This window comes from Staurois parvus, unplaced genomic scaffold (genome assembly GCF_062004578.1).
Source record: "Staurois parvus isolate SC_StPar_1 unplaced genomic scaffold, SC_StPar_1.0 ptg000670l, whole genome shotgun sequence".
In the NCBI taxonomy this organism is placed as follows: domain Eukaryota; kingdom Metazoa; phylum Chordata; class Amphibia; order Anura; family Ranidae; genus Staurois; species Staurois parvus.
Window position 1 is genome coordinate 3,807,461 of NW_028318466.1, and position 19,986 is coordinate 3,827,446.

The 19,986-nt window shown below is 39.9% G+C and overlaps 1 protein-coding gene across 1 annotated transcript in view; it reads right to left on the reverse strand.

Annotated features, from left to right (window-relative positions):
- CAPN7 (calpain 7) overlaps positions 1–19,986 on the reverse strand; it is a 124,073-nt gene that overhangs the window by 76,780 nt on the left and 27,307 nt on the right. The window contains exons 2-3 of the mRNA XM_089652073.1: positions 10,347–10,455; positions 6,802–6,959 (exon numbers count right to left, since the gene is read on the reverse strand). Of these exons, the coding sequence (XP_089508199.1) occupies positions 6,802–6,959; positions 10,347–10,455 (267 nt within the window). The remainder of the gene's footprint in view (positions 1–6,801; positions 6,960–10,346; positions 10,456–19,986) is intronic.

The window sequence follows — 19,986 nt, forward strand, 5'->3', positions numbered from 1 at the left end:
TCATTGAGTCTACCAATCCAACATATCTCTTGAGAACACAACCTTAAGAAGCGCTCAGATTCAGAAAGATATGTATGGCTTCTATAATCCAAATTTTTAGGCCTGTTGTGGATTTTCGGTGGAATTCCAGAAAGTGGGAAGGGACGCTGTGTTTGTCTTTACCGTCTTCAATAAGACGGCGATGTTCACCAAATCTGACACATAATGGTCTGATGGTTCGGCCTATGTAGAGTAGGCCACAAGGACAAGTCAAGCAATAGACTACGTAGTCAGTGGAGCAGTTGTAAAACTCATATAAAGCATAGGTTTTGCCCTTGGTTGTGAAACTTTGTTGGCCGTGCTCTACAAATTTGCATGTCTTACACAATGCCTTTTTATATTGATACATGCCTTTTATTGGTAGTAAACAGAGTGAATTATTAACAGAAGAAGAAGGAATATATTTACTAGGAGCTAATTTTTCAAACTAGGGGCTTTACTGTAAGTGAATCTAGGTTTTGGATCAATGATGTTCTGTAAATGGGGGTCTTGGAGTAGGACAGACCAATGTTTGTGAATAATGCCCTCCATTTTGCGGTATGGTTTATGAAATCTAGTAATAAATCGGACAGAGTTATTAGTTTCGTTATTCCGAAGTGGGGGTGGCCTGCCATGTTGGTAAAAGGATCAGACCTTTTCTACCAATGTGGATGAATAAGCTTTGTCAGAAAATGTATTCTTATGTATTTAACTCTTTATGATACACTGAAGTAAAAATAAACCTAAGGGATTGGTGTTACATAGGACTACAAACTCGTCTACTTGTGTAAGTGCCATCCTAGACGATCAGAATGTAGTCTATATAGCGGCCATAAAAAACAATATGTGTTGCGAAAGGGTTATTGCGCCAGGTAAAATTATCCTTCCAGAAACTCATGGTTAAGTTAGCATAGGAAGGGGCGAAATTAGTGCCCATCGCGGTGCCCTGGATTTGGAGATAAAACTCATTGTTAAAAGTGAAATAATTGTGTTTGAGGCAAAAAAAACCCATAGCACCCATGATAAAGGAAGCTTGTTTGGGATTAAAAGAAGAATCCATGGACAAGTAGTGTTGTATGGCCATAAGGCCTACGTCATTTGGTATGGACGTATAGAGTGAGTTTACATCCAGGGATACCCAACAATAATTGGTCTCCCAGGTGTAAGGAGCCAAAAGTTCTAACAGATGTGTGCCGTCTCTGATATAGGATTGCTGAGCTTGAGTAAGGGGTTGTAAAAAGATGTCTATGTATTGTGAGAATCCGCTGGTAATAATATCACTGTCACAATGGGTCTACCCGGAGGGTTGGTCTGATTTTTGTGAATTTTAGGCAAGAAATAAAAATATGGGGTACTATTAAAATCTCTGAGCAAAAAAAGAGGCTTCCTGTTTCTCTATAATACAGTCTTGTAGGGCCCATGGTTACCAATTTTGATACCTCAAGTTTAAATTCTGGTAATGGATCTTTGGGTAATTTACGATACGTCTGTGTATCTGGTAATAAGCTGAAGGCTTCAAGTAGATAATCGGCTGGTTTAATCACGGTTAGAATTATCTGTTCTCATTAGAATCGCATTAGAATTTAAATTAGAGGATGGACGTTTAGTACCAGATGGTGATTGACATAATTTGGTGAGTTCTCAAAGCTTTTTATATAGGGCCCTTTGGAATGTGATGGATAAAAAAAACAGATTTAGGTCTTAAGATAGTGTGAGTAATGGGTATAGAAATGTTTGGATTTTGAGTCAAGTTAATAAAAAATGTCTCTGCAAGTTCCCACTCATCTGAATGGGACTCAGTATAAAGCTGTTCTAAATGTTTGAGGCATTCAAAATAACCAGATGTGGAGGGACCAGGTACCGAACCACCAGGTATATCCACAGGGTTGGAAATACACTTGCTTTTTTGGACCTAAAATTATATCACTTCCAAAATACTATACAAACCCAAAATCATTTTAAATCAGTAGCTGGCAATTCATACCTGCATTATACCAGCTGCCATCACCCCAGATGGATATATAACATTCCCAAGGGACAGTTCTGCCTTTTAAGACAGAACTGCACCTCAGACGCAGATTATATCATGCAGAGCCAAATACTTAATACATTTTCTGACAAAGGTTATCCATCCACATTGGTAGAAAAGGCCTGTTCCTTTTACAAACATGGCAAGCCACCCCCACTTGGACTCAATGAGGAATTACATGTCAGCACCATTCTATGATATTGATATTTTTAATCATGTGCTATCTGCTATATTTAGTACTGATTTTCACATCTCTAATTTCTCCAATTAATTATTTATTCCTTATTTTATTGGTATTAACAATTTTTTTATGATTACAAAAACGTATATGTTTGAAGCAATTTACTCTGTCACGTATAAGTGCGTATGCACATTTTTATTGTCAAATGCACACGTACATCTTATTTATTACTTTTAATTCTTTATATACATGTATCATGTACCATTTTTTTATTGTATTATTGTACGATTGTATACACATTGCCTATACATAGACATATTTAAGTATTATATTTTTCATATATTTTGTTATTATTTTCCATTTTTCTTTATTATTTATTTTTCATTATTCTTGAGCATTTAACTAAGATTCTTAATTATTATCTTTTATTTTATTTTTATTTCTATTTCCCTTACTATTTTTTTTACTTCTTTTTTTCCTTTGTATTATTATTTTTCCTCATTAATTTTTCCTCATTGTTTCCCATTGGAATTTTCTCAGCCTTGAACCTTTAACCAATAATGCTTGTTATCTCACATTGCCAATTGTCATCAGAACTGCCATATATATATATATATATATATATATATATATATATATATATATATATACATACATACATACATACACACACACACCTCCCGCCTCTTATCGGCCTCGGGCATGCTCCGAAACGCGTTGCATTGCATGCTGGACTTCCTTATGTCATCACGCTGACGCCAACGTTGCGCTTCAGGGTGTACACCAGATGCGATCTTTTGGAACTCACACATGCCGGCCAGCTCCTTGTGAACATCCAGAGTCTCCCCCAGCGCTGACTGCAGCTATTACTTCAAGGACGTTGTCATGTCCTCCATTTACACTATACATGCCAAAGCCTTTTGTTTCTCCTCCATCATGTGAGTGTTTCTTATTGTGTTCCTCAATAAATGTACCACAAACTGTACTTAGAGGCGCTTTCTTCTTTTTTATATCTTCAGCGGGTAATGTCACTGGGTGACGCAGCCCCCTTGCTTACTTTAGCGGCGGGGCAAATGACAGCTCCTTCTCAGCACTATAAAACAAAGGAAAAACAATATGAGAATTACATTTAAAGCCGGCAATGACAGCGTTGGCAAGTGAGGGAGCCAGTCTGTATACACTGCTCCCTCACTGTATACACTGTTCCTCTCCTCTTCTGCCCCCTCACCAATCAATAGGGAGAGGGAATCCCAGGACAGCCATGGCTCTCATGCCCATCTCTGGATCAAGAGGGTGGGTGGGGGGGGGGGCTGTGAGGGGAGCAATAAGCGGAAGATTTTTTTTACCATCTGCCTTTACAACCACTTAAATTAATTAAATCTGAAAGATCTTGAAGTTTGTAAATTTACTTTGTGAAGAATCCAACACATATACTTCCTTGAATTCTGTGACACTTATTTCCTATGGAAATGTATTTCATAGCCTGTAATGGCTTGTAGTCTCTACAAGTGACTTGAGAGATTAGGCAATTGAACACTAGAAGTATTTATATGTGGGAGTTCAAAAATACAGTTAACTGAAACATATTTGTTAACAAATGTTATATTTTTTCCAGCGCTAGAAAGGTTCTGGTCCACGTCCTCCCCCCACCTCAATATGTGATGGGTGGTTTAACTGACTGATATGGATGTTTATAAGGTGAAGGGGATAGGCCAAAGCACAACCTTGTGAGCCCTGGACATAGAGCACCTGTAAGGTAAGTTGTTGTTAGGTAAAGTGCCAGTTTGATACTGTATCTAATAACAGATACACATTATATAAAAATCTGTGGAACTATTTATGGTCCAGGGATCTAATGTTTCAATTTGCCAATGTTCCTAGAATCCTAAAAAAGTCTACAGGTCAAACTTGAAAAATTAGAATATCGTGCAAAAGTTCATATATTTCAGTAATGCAACTTAAAAGGTGAAACTAATATATGAGATAGACTCATTACATGCAAAGCAAGATAGTTCAAGTCGTGATTTGTCATAATTGTGATGATTATGGCTTACAGCTCATGAAAACCCCAAATCCACAATCTCAGAAAATTAGAATATTGTGAAAAGGTGCAATATTCTCGGCTCAAAGTGTCCCACTCTAATCAGCTAATTAAGCCATAACACCTGCAAAGGGTTCCTGAGCCTTTAAATGGTCTCTCAGTCTGGTTCAGTAGGAATCACAATAGTGGGAAAGACTGCTGACCTGACAGTTGTGCAGAAAACCATCATTGACACCCTCCATAAGGAGGGAAAGCCTCAAAAGGTAATTGCAAAAGAAGTTGGATGTTCCCAAGTGCTGTATCAAAGCACATTAATAGAAAGTTATGTGGAAGGGAAAAGTGTGGAAGAAAAAGGTGCACAAGCAGTAGGGATGACCGCAGCCTGGAGAGGATTTTCAGGAAAAGGCCATTCAAAAGTGTTGGGGACTTTCACAAGGAGTGGACTGAGGCTGGAGTCAGTGCATCAAGAGCCACCACACACAGGCAGATCCTGGACATGGGCTTCAAATGTGGTATTCTTCTTGTCAAGCCGCTCCTGAACAACAAACAATGTCCGAAGCATCTTACCTGGGCTAAAGAAAAACAGACCTGGTCTGTTGCTCAGTGGTCCAAAGTCCTCTTTTCTGATGACAGCAACTTTTGCATCTCATTTGGAAACCAAGGACCCAGAGTATGGAGGAAGAATGGAGAGGCCAGATGCTTGAAGTCCAGTGTGAAGTTTCCACAGCCTGTGTTGATTTGGGGAGCCATGTCATCTGTTGGTGTTGGTCCACTGTACTTCATTAAGTCCAGGGTCAACGCAGCCATCTACCAGGAGATTTTGGAGCACTTCATGCTTCCGCAGACGAGCTTTATGAGGATTCTGACTTCATTTTCCAGCAGGACATGGCACCTGCCCACACTGCCAAAAGCACCAAAACCTGGTTCAATGACTGTGGGATTACTGTGCTTGATTGGCCAGCAAACTCGCCTGACCTGAACCCCATAGAGAATCTATGAGGCATTGCCAAGAGAAAGATGAGAGACATGAGACCGAACAATGCAGAAGAGCTGAAGGCCGCTATTGAAGCATCCTGGTCTTCCATAACACCTCAGCAGTGCCACAGGCTGATAGCTTCCATGCCACGCCGCATTGAGGCAGTATTTGCTGCAAAAGGGGCCCAAACCAAGTACTGAGTACATATGCATGCTTATACTTTTCAGAGGTCCGATATTGTTCTATGTACAATCCTTGTTTTATTGATTGCATGTAATATTCTAATTTTCTGAGATTGTGGATTTGGGGTTTTCATGAGCTGTAAGCCATAATTATAACAAATTTGACAAATCACGGCTTGAACGATCTTGCTTTGCATGTAATGAGTCTATCTCATATATTAGTTTCACCTTTTAAGTTGCATTACTGAAATAAATGAACTTTTGCAGGGATATTCTAATTTTTCGAGTTTCACCTGTATATTAAAAATAGAAATGTTTGCATGTAAACAGACTGCGCACCTCAGTGGCAACAACTATAATGTAGCTAAAAACAACCAGCAATTACCTTCAGTATGGAAGGACACGTTCTAATAATTAAATATGTAAATCCAACATTTCATGTTCCTGATATGTGCCTGTACTTGTATGAAAAAGTATCTTGTTATCTTTTTCTTGCTTCCTTTGTGTGAAATCCCTGGTGTTCCTGCCAGTCCCCCTGCTTTCTTATTAAAAATGGACTACACTAGGCACGAGAGCACAGCGTGGTCAGTTTTTCGGCTGTGCTGAGAAGTCAGCCTGCTCTCCTCCAGTGATCAGACTTGTCCTGACACTGACACTCCCTCCATGCACAGCCATTCACTGGGAAGACCGGTATGATGTTGTCTCTCCTCCCCTATCTCTCTAAGCTCATTATGCAGCTGAAAGCAGAGGGTGTGTGATCACTCATACAGAAAAAAAAGAAAAAAGGAGTTTATAATGTTTTTTTTATACATATACACAAATGTTTTGTCTTTCACTTCCATTTAAGGGAGAATTCACACTATATGCGGTGACAGACGTTTTACTGCATGGTAAAGCTTTTGTCGCCACAAGGACACACAAGAGACAATTGTTACTTATGTATCCCATTCACACTGCAATGCAGCCTATGACTGCGCTGCAGCGTGCTGCGATATGCAGACATGCTGCAATTTATCACAGTGCACCATGCCAAATATCACGTCAATGTATACCAACGCAGCACATCGCACTGCTGCACATTGCTGTGAATGAAGTACACTTCAAATAAAGTTTGTACAAAACAGAAAAAAAGGGAGTCATGTGCTGTGTCAGATCGTGCACCACACTGCTCCCTACTGCCGCTGGGAACAGAGAGCCACCACAATGGTAAGTGCTGCGGTAGCTCTCCATTTTATGTAAATTCACCCTTAAACTGAATGGGTTACTTTACAAAGTGAGGGTTCACATATACTTTAAACACACCCTGCTGGGACTTTCTTCTTTCCTCTAAGCAGCATAATGTCCCGATTGGGGAATCCCTAAAGATTTACTTACTGTTGTCAAACAGAGTTCAACTGCCTCTGAATACAGCTCAATGGCTTCTTCTGAATTTCCTTTATCATCTTCTTCAAATGCCTGTGTGACAAGGAAGCGTGCTCGTTCCAAGTCTAGCTGCTGTTTAGATTTTAATGTTTCAATGTTCTGAGCTTGAACTAAAAAAGAAAAAAAGTAAAGATACTGTTATATAATATTCACAACTGATATATGCCAATAACTATAATGAGAAAGTGTTATTCAGGAAAGAGACAAATAACAAAGACCGCCACGTATCATTAAAAAATAAAAATGAAAACTGGAAATAATTCACACATCAACCACTTATGGTTATCACTTATGATCCCACCTCTTTTGTTAATAAGTGTAGAGTTTTTGTACTATTGTTTTTCTCTTTAGCACAAATAGAAGAGCATATATGTCATCTTTTGTCTGCTATAAAAGCATCAAGTTATAGATGACAAGGTGAGAACACAAGGAAAGAAAAAAACAAGGAAAGAAAATGCACCACAATATAAGGAATGCATTGCAGTAGCACAACAGCTAAATTGAGTATGACTAGAGATGTGTAAAATTCTCCACTTACTTTGGGCTACCGTCTGACAGAAGCAGAGTATGTGGTTCATGTAAATTAAAATTCTTGGTTTATATATATATACAGTGGGGATCGAAAGTTTGGGCACCCCAGCTAAAAATTTGTATTAATGTGCATAAAGAAGCCAAGGAAAGATGGAAAAATCTCCAAAAGGCATCAAATTACAGATTAGACATTCTTATAATATGTCAACAAAAGTTAGATTTTATTTCCATCATTTACACTTTCAAAATAACAGAAAACAAAAAAATGGCGTCTGCAAAAGTTTGGGCACCCTGCAGAGTTAATATCTTGTACTGCCCCCTTTGGCAAGTATCACAGCTTGTAAACGCTTTTTGTAGCCAGCCAAGAGTCTTTCAATTCTTGTTTGAGGTATATTTGCCCATTCTTCCTTACAAAAGTCTTCCAGTTCTTTGAGATTTCTGGGCTGTCTGTCACGCACTGCTCTTTTAAGGTCTATCCATAGATTTTCAATTATGTTGAGGTCAGGAGATTGTGAAGGCCATGGCAAAACCTTCAGTTTACGCCTCTTGATGTAATCCCCCGTGGATTTCGAGGTGTGTTTAGGATCATTATCCATTTGTAGAAGCCATCCTCTCTTTAACTTCAGCTTTTTCACAGATGGCATCAAGTTACCATCCAAAATTTGCTGAAATTTTCTTGAATCCATTTTTCCTTCTACTCGTGAGATGTTCCCTGTGCCACTGGCTGCAACACAACCCCAAAGCATGATTGATCCAACCCCATGCTTAACAGTTGGACAGAGGTTCTTTTCATTTAATTCTGTGCCCCTTCTTCTCCAAACGTACCTTTGCTCATTCCGGCCCAAAAGTTCAATTTTAACCTCATCGGTCCACAGAACTTGTTTCCAAAATGCATCAGGCTTGTCTATATGTTCATTTGCAAAGTTCAAACGATGATTTTTGTGGTGAGGACGTAGAAGAGGTTTTCTTCTGATGACTCTTCCATGAAGACCATATTTGTAGAAGTATCTCTTTATAGTGGAATAGTGTACCACAACTCCAGTGTCTGCCAGATCTTTCTGGAGGGATCGTGCAGTCAAACGTGGGTTTTGAATTGTTTTTCTCACAATCCTGCGAGCTGTTCTGTCTGATATGTTTCTTGGTCTTCCAGATCTTGCTTTAACTTCCACTGTTCCTGATGACTGCCATTTCTTAATTACATTCCGAACAGAGGATATTGACATCTGAAAACACTTTGCTATCTTCTTATAGCCTTCTCCAGCTTTGTGAGAGTCAACTATTTTCAGTTTCAGTTTTCTAGACAACTGCTTAGAAGAAACCATGGTGCTGATTGTTGGGGCAAGGTCAGATGAGTCTGGGCATTTAAAACCTTTGAGATTGACATCACCTGGTCTTCCCAGATGATGATTGAGAACAATCCATGACACTGGAGGGTCTCAGCTTTGCAAAGGGGGCAGTGCATGCTATAAATTCTGCAGGGTGCCCAAACTTTTGCAGACGCCATTTTTTTGTTTTCTGTTATTTTGAAAGTGTAAATGATGGAAATAAAATCTAACTTTTGTTGACATATTATAAGAATGTCTAATCTGTAATTTGATGCCTTTTGGAGATTTTTCCATCTTTCCTTGGCTTCTTTATGCACATTATTACAAATTTGTAGCTGGGGTGCCCAAACTTTTGATCCCCACTGTATATATATATATATATATATATATACACATACATACACATATATATATATATATATATATATTCTAAGGCTTTAACAGTATATTATTACAGATTCTGCACTGTTTAAGAGTACATCTGTGTAATTAAGTCACAGTATTAGTAAATGCTGCTTTGCAAGTGAGAAAAACACTGTGCAAAAACATCACAGAAAAACTTACAGTGGTTGTAAAGACTAACAATGTTTTTATTTATAGAATGCATGAAGGTAAAAAAACTTCTGTGTGCTGCACCCCCCAAAGCCCCCCCCCACTCCCCCAATACTCCCCTGAGCTCCTTCTCAATCCAGCAATGTACACAAGAGCCTTGGCTGTCCTGGGTCTCTCTCGCCTCATTGGCCGAGACACAGCCAGTGAGCCAATGAGGAAAACAGTGAGGGGGAGGGGGGGTTGCGAGCCGCAGCTCTACGTGTCTAATGGACACATATAGCGGGGCTCGGGAGACATCTAGCACCAGTGCCCCTATAGAAATTGGCTTGCTATTGGGGGCACTAGTCAAGAGGAAGGAGCCAGAAACACTGGCAGGGGACCCGAGAAGAAGAGGATCAAGGCTGCTCTGTTCAAAACAGAATTTAAAAAAAAAGGACCCAACCCTTTAATATCACTTTAGGAAACTTAAGCAAACCCTCCCAATAACTACAAAATGACATATCTATAAATATCCTATTATTAAAATGTACAACAAATAAAATCCAAAAACACTTTTGGATTGGTTTTACACTGCAAGTGCAGTGTGATTCCCAGTGCAGGAGTGATTTCTAATGTGTGAGGCTTGCCATTAGGATTAAAAGGCACCCACACAAATCACCTGCATTTTTCTGTGTGGGTGGTTGCAGCTGCGGGAACAGGTGCGGACCAGCAGCTGGAATCACCCGCACAGATGTGAACCTAGCCTTACAGTGCCAATTGAAGCATCTAGTTCACTGACATTCCCCAAGCTCTTCCATACACTCAAAGGAATGTAAATGAAACAATAAAACCAAAAAGGATGATTTTTTTGAAGCATGTTCCAACCATTAATAGTGCAGACAGTTGGCTGGAATCATCTGCAAGAAAAGCTAATGTGGACAGAGAGAGGAGAACTGCCACAGAATGTAGGGTAGACGATTGAGGGACAGCTGCCACAGGCAGGCATAGGATGTATGGATTGCATTTTAAACAATAACGGTTATATTACCTAGAAAAGAATACAAAAAAAAAAACAGAAATAGCAGCCCCCCCCCCCCCCCATATGGCTACCTGCATTGAACAGAGCTTGTACCCGGTCCTGGTACTCATTTATCTTGCCTTGAATGTTGTCCAGGGTTGAACCTGCCATCTCTGCATATATTAGGGCTTGAGCAGCTTCCTGCAACACAAAGCAACACAACAATTAAGGGTTCTGTAAACTGCAGTTCTACAACAATCTTAACAATTACATATATCTTTCATAGAGGCTTTCCACACTTTACTTATTTCAGATCTCTGAACATATATTTTACTTTTTATTTTTATTTATAAATTAAGTAAAGTGGTTGTAAACCCTTACATATACCAAGTGAAGTGACTGGCCTCAGGTATTCACAGAGATTAAACAAATCCTCCTACATAAGTTGTACCTGTTTATCTGCCATCTTTTCTTCTCTACATTTGTTCAAAGTCCTTTATTTATAAAGCTTGCCTTAGAATCCAGAAAAAAAAAGGGAGCCGGAGAGCTGAAGTTACACTCTGCAGAGCTCAGTGAGAAGAGTCCTGTGAGCTGGTTGGACAAAAGAGACACACCCCCTCCAGCAGCTCACAAGAACAGAGCTAAGTCCATCAATCTGCTGGAGATCCTTCCCTGTCACCATGTTTCTCTTGGTATCAGGAAAACTTATACTGATAGCAGAGGAATGAAGCAGCAGACAGAAATGACACTTCATGTTCCTAATTGAGTCAAGTACACACAATAGAGGTATATGCTTTGTTCATATTTCATGTCTGAGGTTTACAACCACTTTACAAAATAAAGAATAGTAAGTCTAAAGAAGCTATGAAAAGTGGTAAAAGAGGAAAATAAAGCGCCTTGGCCTACATGGCCCAAATATTCATGCCTCCTTCCATTATGGTAACCCTATGGATATGTTGCGCTTGCACTTCTACTTATTATGTCTATCTACTCTCATTGTTTCTTTCCTTTACTAATGACGCCAAATGGTTTGCAATTTCTCTCCCAGTGGAGAATTACCTAAATAAGAAAAGATTAAAATACAAAGATTTGTGCCTCATACGTATTCCCGCTCAGATGCTGCAGCTACAGGAACTCTGAATCCCTTGGCAGCCGGACAGTTCTCCCTTTCTCAAATACATGTACCAAAACATTTCCAATGCTACAAAGTTTTTTTGTAAACCAACAAGTTCTATGTTTTCTAAAACTATGTCACACCACCAAAAAATATTCGCTAAAATCATGCATGCCATTGCCTGACTTGGGGAAGACTTCTTCTATGTTTCTTGTGGAATGGTTTTAAATTTTCATCTGTTCAAGTACATCAGATAATGTAATGTCTAATGTCAAAAGGCTGATAAATGTATGAATTTGACGTTTTTGTACGGCTTAGGGTCCACATTATTATTGTAATTCTTTTTTTCTCTAAACAATGAGATTTTTCTACCGATTTCTTATTTTACTACTGATTAACAAAATATCAAAGCTGGACAATCATGTTTTGTTTTCAAAGGGGCAAATGTGAGGCTCGCCAAAGATACCCAGTATATTCGGCAGCCATTTAACCAGATTTATACAACCATACTTACCATTATTCACCCATACAATCATACTTTTAAAAAAAAACCAAAAAAAACACAGTATTTGCATTTTTTTTTTAATATAAATTCTTTATTTAGACCAAAGTGAGACAGGGTGAAACACCCATTCATATAAGTCAAGATTCAGTACAGTCATACATAGCAGAGCTATTGAAACATCTTGATGTCTAAAAGACAATTGCATACAAAACAATGCAAAATTATGCTTATGCAGTATTAATAAATTTCCACAAGAAATAGCATGGACTTGTGTCCTCCCTGTCTTGGTATGTATTTTCTATTTAAGGGGTAAAGGAAAAAAGTAAAATGTAGAAAGGTTGTGGGTGATAGAACTAACAAAACTTTGACACATACAGCGCTCAGCATAAATGAGTACACCCCTTTTGAAAAGTAAGAATTTAATCAATATCTCAATGAACACAAGAACAATTTTCAAAATTTTGACAAAATTGAGTTTTATAGAACATTTGTTTAGCTCATTACATGAAAGTAAGATTAATAATATAACTTAGATTACAAAATCTTCAGTTTTACTCAAATTAGTTGATGCAAAATTAATACACCCCACAACAAAAACTACTACAGCTAATATTTTGTATGACCTCCGTGATTTGTAAGGACGGCACCAAGTCTTCTAGGCATGGAATGAACAAGTTGGCGACATATTGCAACTTCTATCTTTTTCCATTGTTCAAGAATGACCTCTTTTAGAGCCAGGATGCTGGATGGAGAGTGATGTTCAACTTGTCTCTTCAAAATTCCCCACAGGTGTTCAACTGGGTTCAGATCAGGAGACATACTTGGCCTATGGCTGCGCTGCAGCGTGCTGCGATATGAAGACATGCTGCAATTTATCACAGTGCACCATGCCAAATATCAAATTAATGTGAATGAAGTACACTTCAAATAAAGTTTGTACAAAACAGAAAATAAAAGGAGCCGTGTGATGTGTCAGATCGTGCACCACACTGCTCCCTACTGCAGTTGGGAACAAAGAGCCACCGCAGTGGTAAGTGCTGCAGTAGCTCTCTATTTTGTGTGAATTCACCCTTAAACTGAATGGGTTACTTTACAAAGTGAGGGTTCACATATACTTTAACACATGCTGCTGGGACTTTCCTCTTTCCTCTAAGCAGCATAATGTCCTGATTGGGGAATTCCTATAGATTTACTTACTGTTGTCAGAGTTCAACTGCCTCTGAATACAGCTCAATGGCTTCTTCTGAGTTTCCTTTAATCATCTTCTTCAAATGCCTCAAATGTGTGACAAGGAAGCGTGCTCGTTCCAAGTCTAGCTGCTGTTTAGATGTTAATCTTTCAATGTTCTGAGCTTGAACTAAAGAGAAAAAAAGTAAACGTTTCAAGATACTGTTATATAATATTCACAACTGATATATGCCAATAACTATAATGAGAAAGTTTTATTCAGGAAAGAGACAAATAACAAAGACCGCCACGATTTCCTAATACGTGTCATTCAAAAATAAAAATGAAAACTGGAAATAATTCACACATCAACCTTTAAAAACTACTAAATCTAGTATTTTGTATGACCTCCATGATTTGTAAGGACAGCACCAAGTCTTCTAGGCATGGAATGAACAAGTTGGCGACATATTGCAACATCGATCTCTTTTCCATTCTTCAAGAACGACCTCTTTTAGAGACTGCATGCTGGATGGAGAGTGATGCTCAACATGTCTCTTCAGAATTCCCCATAGGTGTTCGATTAGGTTCAGATCAGGAGACATACTTAGCCACTAAATCACTTTCACCCTGTTCTTTAGAAATGCAACAGTGGCCTTAGATGTGTGATTTGGATCATTGTCATGTTGGAAAAGGGCACAGCAAGCAAGGGCATGGAGTGATGGTTGCATCTTCTCTATCAATATAGAGCAGTACATCTGTGAATTCATGATACCATCAATGAAATGCAGCTCCCAAACACCAGCAGCTCTTGTGCAGTCCCACAGAAGGACACACCACCATGTTCCACTGTAGGCACCATGCATTTTTATTTGTACCCCTCACCTTTGGGGCACCATACACTTTTGAAGCCATCAGCTCCAAAAACGTTTATCTTGGTTTAATTATTTCAGAGTACAGAGTCCCAGTAGTCTTCTTTTTCAGCATGGTCACTGGTAAATTCTGTGCTTTTTTGTGCATGGGCTTTAGGAGAGGTTTCCCTTGTGGACGACACCCATGCATGCCATTCCTCTGAAGTGTACGCCGTATTGTGTCACGAAAAACAATCACTCCAGTTTGGCTTTCTACTTCTTTAGCTAACTGCAGTGAACTTGCATGGCGATTTTCTTCAACCCTTCTTATCAGAAGACGCTCCTGTCGCAGTGGTAACTTCCATGGACGGCCTGAACGTCTCTGTGAGCTGGTTGCAGTTCCATCTTTGTTACATTTTTGTATCACTTTTGCTACAGTATTCTGACTGATAAGTAAAGCTTTGCTAATGTTCTTGTAGCCTGTTTAATGAATAATTAGACTCACCTGTAGTTGAATTCTTGTTAATTAGGATTTTGTCGTCTAAGGCTACTTTCATACTGATCCGCTGCTAAAACACAGCAAAAACGCATAGACGTTTTTTACCACGCTCCTGCCACGCTGAGCATTTTTAAAGTACACATGACACAAACTGCACCAAAAATGGGAAGGAGGCATTTTTGGGGCTTTTTTTTTTTTTAACTCACCAGAGTTTTTACACTGCACCGCAAGAGCAACGCCTCAGTGAGAAAACATACACAGATATACATACATAGGGAAGCATTTTTCTTGAGCTTTTTAGGTGCTTTTAATGCAAAAATGCTTCAAAAACTCCTCATTGTGAAAGTAGCCTAAAATTTAGTTTTGCTTCTAAGACTTTCATTGGGGTGCATTCATTTTTGCAACATGGTCTTGAATGAATTTGTTAGAAAAAATACTTATCTGTGTATGTAAATTAACAAATTGTGTTTGCAATCAGTGGCCGCATTTGTGGGAGTATTTTGTAGTATAGTGCGCCGTAGGAAATGCTGATTCTGAAAGGAAAGTAAGGGTTTTCTGATAAATCTGTTGGAGTGTACTCATTTATGCTGAGCACTGTATATCTTTGGGGAAGAAAGTAGAGGCAAGGAAGTGACAAGGAAAAGAAGGGACTAGGGGGTCATTCACACTTGACTCAAAATGCTGACTCTTATCAAAACGCACATATAGCGTTAATGAGTTTAGCATTAATAGGTGCATTTGACTTACGTTTAACGCTCTTTAAAAACGCTCTCCCAAACACCCTATGTGCGTTTTTTGCCACGTTTGATACTTGCTTAAGGAGCGTTAAAATTGCACCACAAATCTTGGAAGCACTTGGCAATCTGGGATGGAAAATGTAGCTTCATACTCGAGGCATCACATATATGGTGGACAAAAGAACCTGAAATTTGTTTCTTAAGTGCCCTCGCCAACATCCTCCCACATTTATGTCCTTGCTCATAGTATTTGTGGGCCATATATCTGCGTTTACGTTTGAACTGGGTGTCTAGGAGTGGTTTTAATTGCGTCCTCAAGTCCACAAGTTGAGTCCCCATCTAGGGGTCCATCTTCTTTTTGTGTCTATAGGAGAGATCTGAGATCTGGGATAGTAAACTGGTTAAGTCTGAAATTAACTGTTTCTTTAAATGTGTAGCCTGAGCGAAAAAGGCACCTCTGATGACAGCCTTATGAGCCTTCCAAATCAAGCTCTTGGAGTTCCCTCCAACCGCATTATCTACAAAATATTGCTGCAACACCTTGTGTATCTCTCCAGCCACCGCAACATCATCTAAAAGATTTTCATTAAGGTGCCACGACCATGTCTGGCAAGTCTTAGGTCAAGGCTGGAGGACTAGTTCAATCAGGGTATGATCCGAGAGCGTAATAGGATCTTGGTGGAATGGACTACATCTAAATGAGGTTGATCAATCAGCAGGAGATCAATCCGAGAATACGACTGATGTACCTGGGAAAAATAGGTCTTTATCACTAGCGTGGAAGGCCCTCCAACTGTCTACCAATTGCATGTCTCATAGGGATCTGGAAATATGTTTCCAAACTGAAAAGGACAATGTGGATTTACCTGAGGAGTCCAGCCGGGGACCATAAAGGGAGCCCTTCACCATCACATATCTGCCCTCAGGATCCTCCAAGTGAGTTTCAGGGACAAAGGGGCAAGACTTGTAAAAGGCTATCGCCACGCCCTTGGCTCCCTTGATTGGGGACGGGCTTTGAAACCATCAGTCAAACAGGTACAGTGGGAGTTTGGGAATCGATCCCGCTACAAAATGGGTTTCCTGTAACATCAGGACTTGTGCTTTGAGGGCCTTTACCTCTCTCCAGACTCTGCTTCACTTAAAATGAGAGCTAAGACCTCTGACATTGTATGATTGCACCTTAAAGACATACATTATGAGAACGGGCAAAGTCTATGGAGGCAAGTAAGCAATTGATCGGGAAAGAAAAATCAAAAAATATCTTAGTAACCACATAGTAAACTAATACAGTAGAGGACAATATACAACCTAATCGCTGGGCGGGTGGTAACCACAAAATAAGCAATGGCAGCATGTTGTCCATGACCCAAAAGGGTGAACACCCCGTGTAAAATGGAACTGGGTGAGCCTATAGTGGGGTAGCGTGTAAACCACACCCGAGGAGGCAACTCTAGCCAGAACTACCCACCGCCTATGTTAATGTAAAGGCATAAAGCACTAAAACAAATAACAAAGCCATTTATCGAGAGCAGTATATATAACATTCTATATGGTCCAAAACCCCCCTATACCAACAAGATCCTTAACACTGAAGTATAGGCGAAAAAATTTAATAAGTGGTAATAGGGGGACAACAACTTTAAAGTGGGAAAAAACACTAGTGGGATTAACTTAAAATGCAGGGACCCAGACAATGGACTCAAAAGAACAGGGAAAAGGATATCGGCGTCAGGGGAGGTCACAGGAACCGACCCAGAACAATTCAAATGAACAATATCCAAGAACTAAAGTTCAAGTGTTCCCTTTAGCGTTAGGAGAGCCTGGGGGATTACGGATCCGTTTACGTTTCTGATGTGGTTCCTGCCAGTCCCGTTGTGTCCGATTAGAGGAAGAAACCCCTCCAATCAGGAAAATCGACCTCAAACAGGTGGAGAGTTTGAAGAAATTGCGGTAGATCATCTTTGTCACGAAGAGTGGCCGAGATTCCATATTTAGTAGCTGTAAGCCAGAATGGAAAGCCCCAGCGATATATAGCTCCTGCATTGCGGACGGAATCCAAGAGAGGACGCAGGGTTTTTCTAAGCTCCAAAGTGCAGCGGAATAGATCAGGAAAAAATATAATTTTGAACCCTCAAATTCCAGACAAAGGTGCTTATGCATACCCCTCATGATAGCTTCTTTATCCTGGTAGCACAACAATTTACAAATCACATCTCTAGGCTTGGTAACATCCGGGTTTGCAAGCCCCAGGGCTGTGTGCACGCGCTCTACTTCAATAGGTAGAGCAGGGTTTTTTCCCAAAATGTTGTTAAAGACAGATAGCAACTACTGTCACTGGATATTCAGAAAGCATTGGGACTATTTGTTTCAGACGTTAGACATTTTCGGGTTTGGCCCTCATTTTACGACACTGTTACGGGCCTTATATTCTACCCCGTCCGCTCAAGTTTCCATTCGTGGATATAAATCAGCCCCTTTTTCGATAGAACGAGGGACTAGACAGGGGTGTTCTCTTTCTCCATTGCTCTTTGCTTTGGCAATGGAACCACTTGCGATTGCTATTCGCGCTGATCCCACTATCTTGGGCGTCTACTGTGGTCAATGGGATCATAAATGCACCTTATTTGCTGATGATGTTCTCATGTATATATCTAATCCTCATACGTCTCTGCCTGGTTTCTTCCACTTGTTTCATCGGTTTTCTGAGGCCTCTGGTCTTACGCTTAACTCGTCTAAAACGGTTGCCTTAAATATCTTGTTACCCGATTCGGAGGTTCGTTACCTCTGGGAAAATTTTGATTTTCAGTGGGCCCCTGGTTCTCGCCCCTATCTAGGGATTTACCTCACGACATCTATATCGAAGTCATAAAAAAACAACTATCTCCCGCTTTTCAAACGACTTAAAAATGACTTACTAGACTGGCAGGATCATTCACTTTCCTGGTTCAGTAGAATTAATTCTATTAAAATGACCTTTTTACCGAGATTATTGTACTATTTACAGACACTACCAATCATGGTCCCCAAACGGGAACTGTTATTACTACAAGCAACAGTCTCAAGATTTATATGGAGGGGAAAACGCCCTAGGATTAACAAGTCTACCCTATTCTCCCTGAAAAGGTATGGCGGTTTGGGACTCCCTAATCTCTTGGCATACTTTCAGGTGGCCCAAATAGCACAGTTATTGTGTACTATGGCCAGGGGATATGTCCCCCAGTGGGTTGGGATTGAGGCTATTTCGTGCCATCCATATGCTATGGGCACTCTTATGTGGCTTCCCAGTGGATTGCATCCTCCTATTTTGTGTCCTACTCTATCCTATTCATTATCGGTGTGGGATAGATGGCGAGCTCGCAAAGCTTTTTCCTCTCCACATGCCCCGTTGGCCCCAGTGTTCGGTAATCCTGAGTTTGCCCCAGGTCTATCTCCATCGGTGTTCCAGTAGTGGATTAATAAGGGTCTGTTACGTATCGGAGACTATTTAGATGGGTTTCGTCCTCGGCCTCTTCAACATTTTTTGACAAAATATCAGATGCCTCCTGGAGAAATATTTTGTTATCACCAACGTCGCTCTTTTATCATTAGCAAGCTTAGATTACTCACAGAACCTTGTGCGCTTACTTCCCTCGAGGTCTCCTGTGGGGCAGGTGGGTTGATGCGAGGTCGTTTATCCATTATTTATGCTTCCATTGTTGATCCCCTCACCAAATTATCCTACATGACCCAATGGGAGGAGGATTTAAATAGTTCATTAGATTTAGACACATGGCGGAATGCGGCTCATACTTTATCGAAGATCTCGATTAACACTGATCTTGTTGAATACAATTATGAAACGCTACTTCGCTGGTATTTGGTTCCTGCTCGCCTAGCCAAAATGTACCCTTCAGTATCATCTAGCTGGTTCCGGTGGAAATGTCCAGTTGTGAGTAGGTTCTGGATCCGCATATTTAATTTGATATATTCGATAACAGGAGTTAATATCCGTAGATCACTGGAAGTGGCCCTATTTCATATATTACCTGCTGCTGTTCCCAAAAAATCTACCAAACTAATTTTATATCTCTTACTGGCGGCTTGCATTACCATAGCTAGAAGTTGGAAACAATCTGTGATCCCGTTCGACAGGGTGAAACAAAAACTTAATTGGATAATGGTAAACGATAAACTTACAAGTATTGTCAATGATGATATGTCCAGATTTAAGGGGACTTGGGAGCCTTGGATTAGTTAAACTTCTGTATCATGAGAGTCCTACAGCTGACCCCCCCCCCCCCCCCCTATTTTTCTCCTTTCCCTTAGGAGTTGTTTCCTCCTTTTTTCTCTTTCTTCTCTCTTTTTCTATTCTATCTGCTGAATTGTTGTTGTTACATTTGATCTATTCCTACGGTTCAGTCTTTGTTTATTGATTGATGAAACCTGTATGTCTTGATGGTAATGGCACTCTATGTGTGTTCCTATTGCAACTGTTAGTCAATTTTTCTGCATGCCTATCAGAGTTGTGATTGTGATTCTATATTTTGTTCCACCATGTAGGTGGACTTTTTTGCCATCTCGTTTTATGCTATTATATGCCTGTTTCTCAATAAAAAATATTGAAATATAAAGACAGATAGCAAAGTTGGAATCACAGTGGCTGTTTTAATGGATTCAGGCAACCCACGGATCTGTAGGTTCTTCCTTCGGCTCCTGTTTTCGTAATCATCAAGCTGAGAAAGCAGACCCTCAATCATGCGGTCTTGCTGATTTAATCAGTTCTGCAGGAAGCAGATTGCGTTTGTGGACTCACTTTGTGTTTCAAGGACTTCAACCAGTGAGCTTATCTGTGTAGTGTCCGCTTTGAGTTCCTGGAGGCC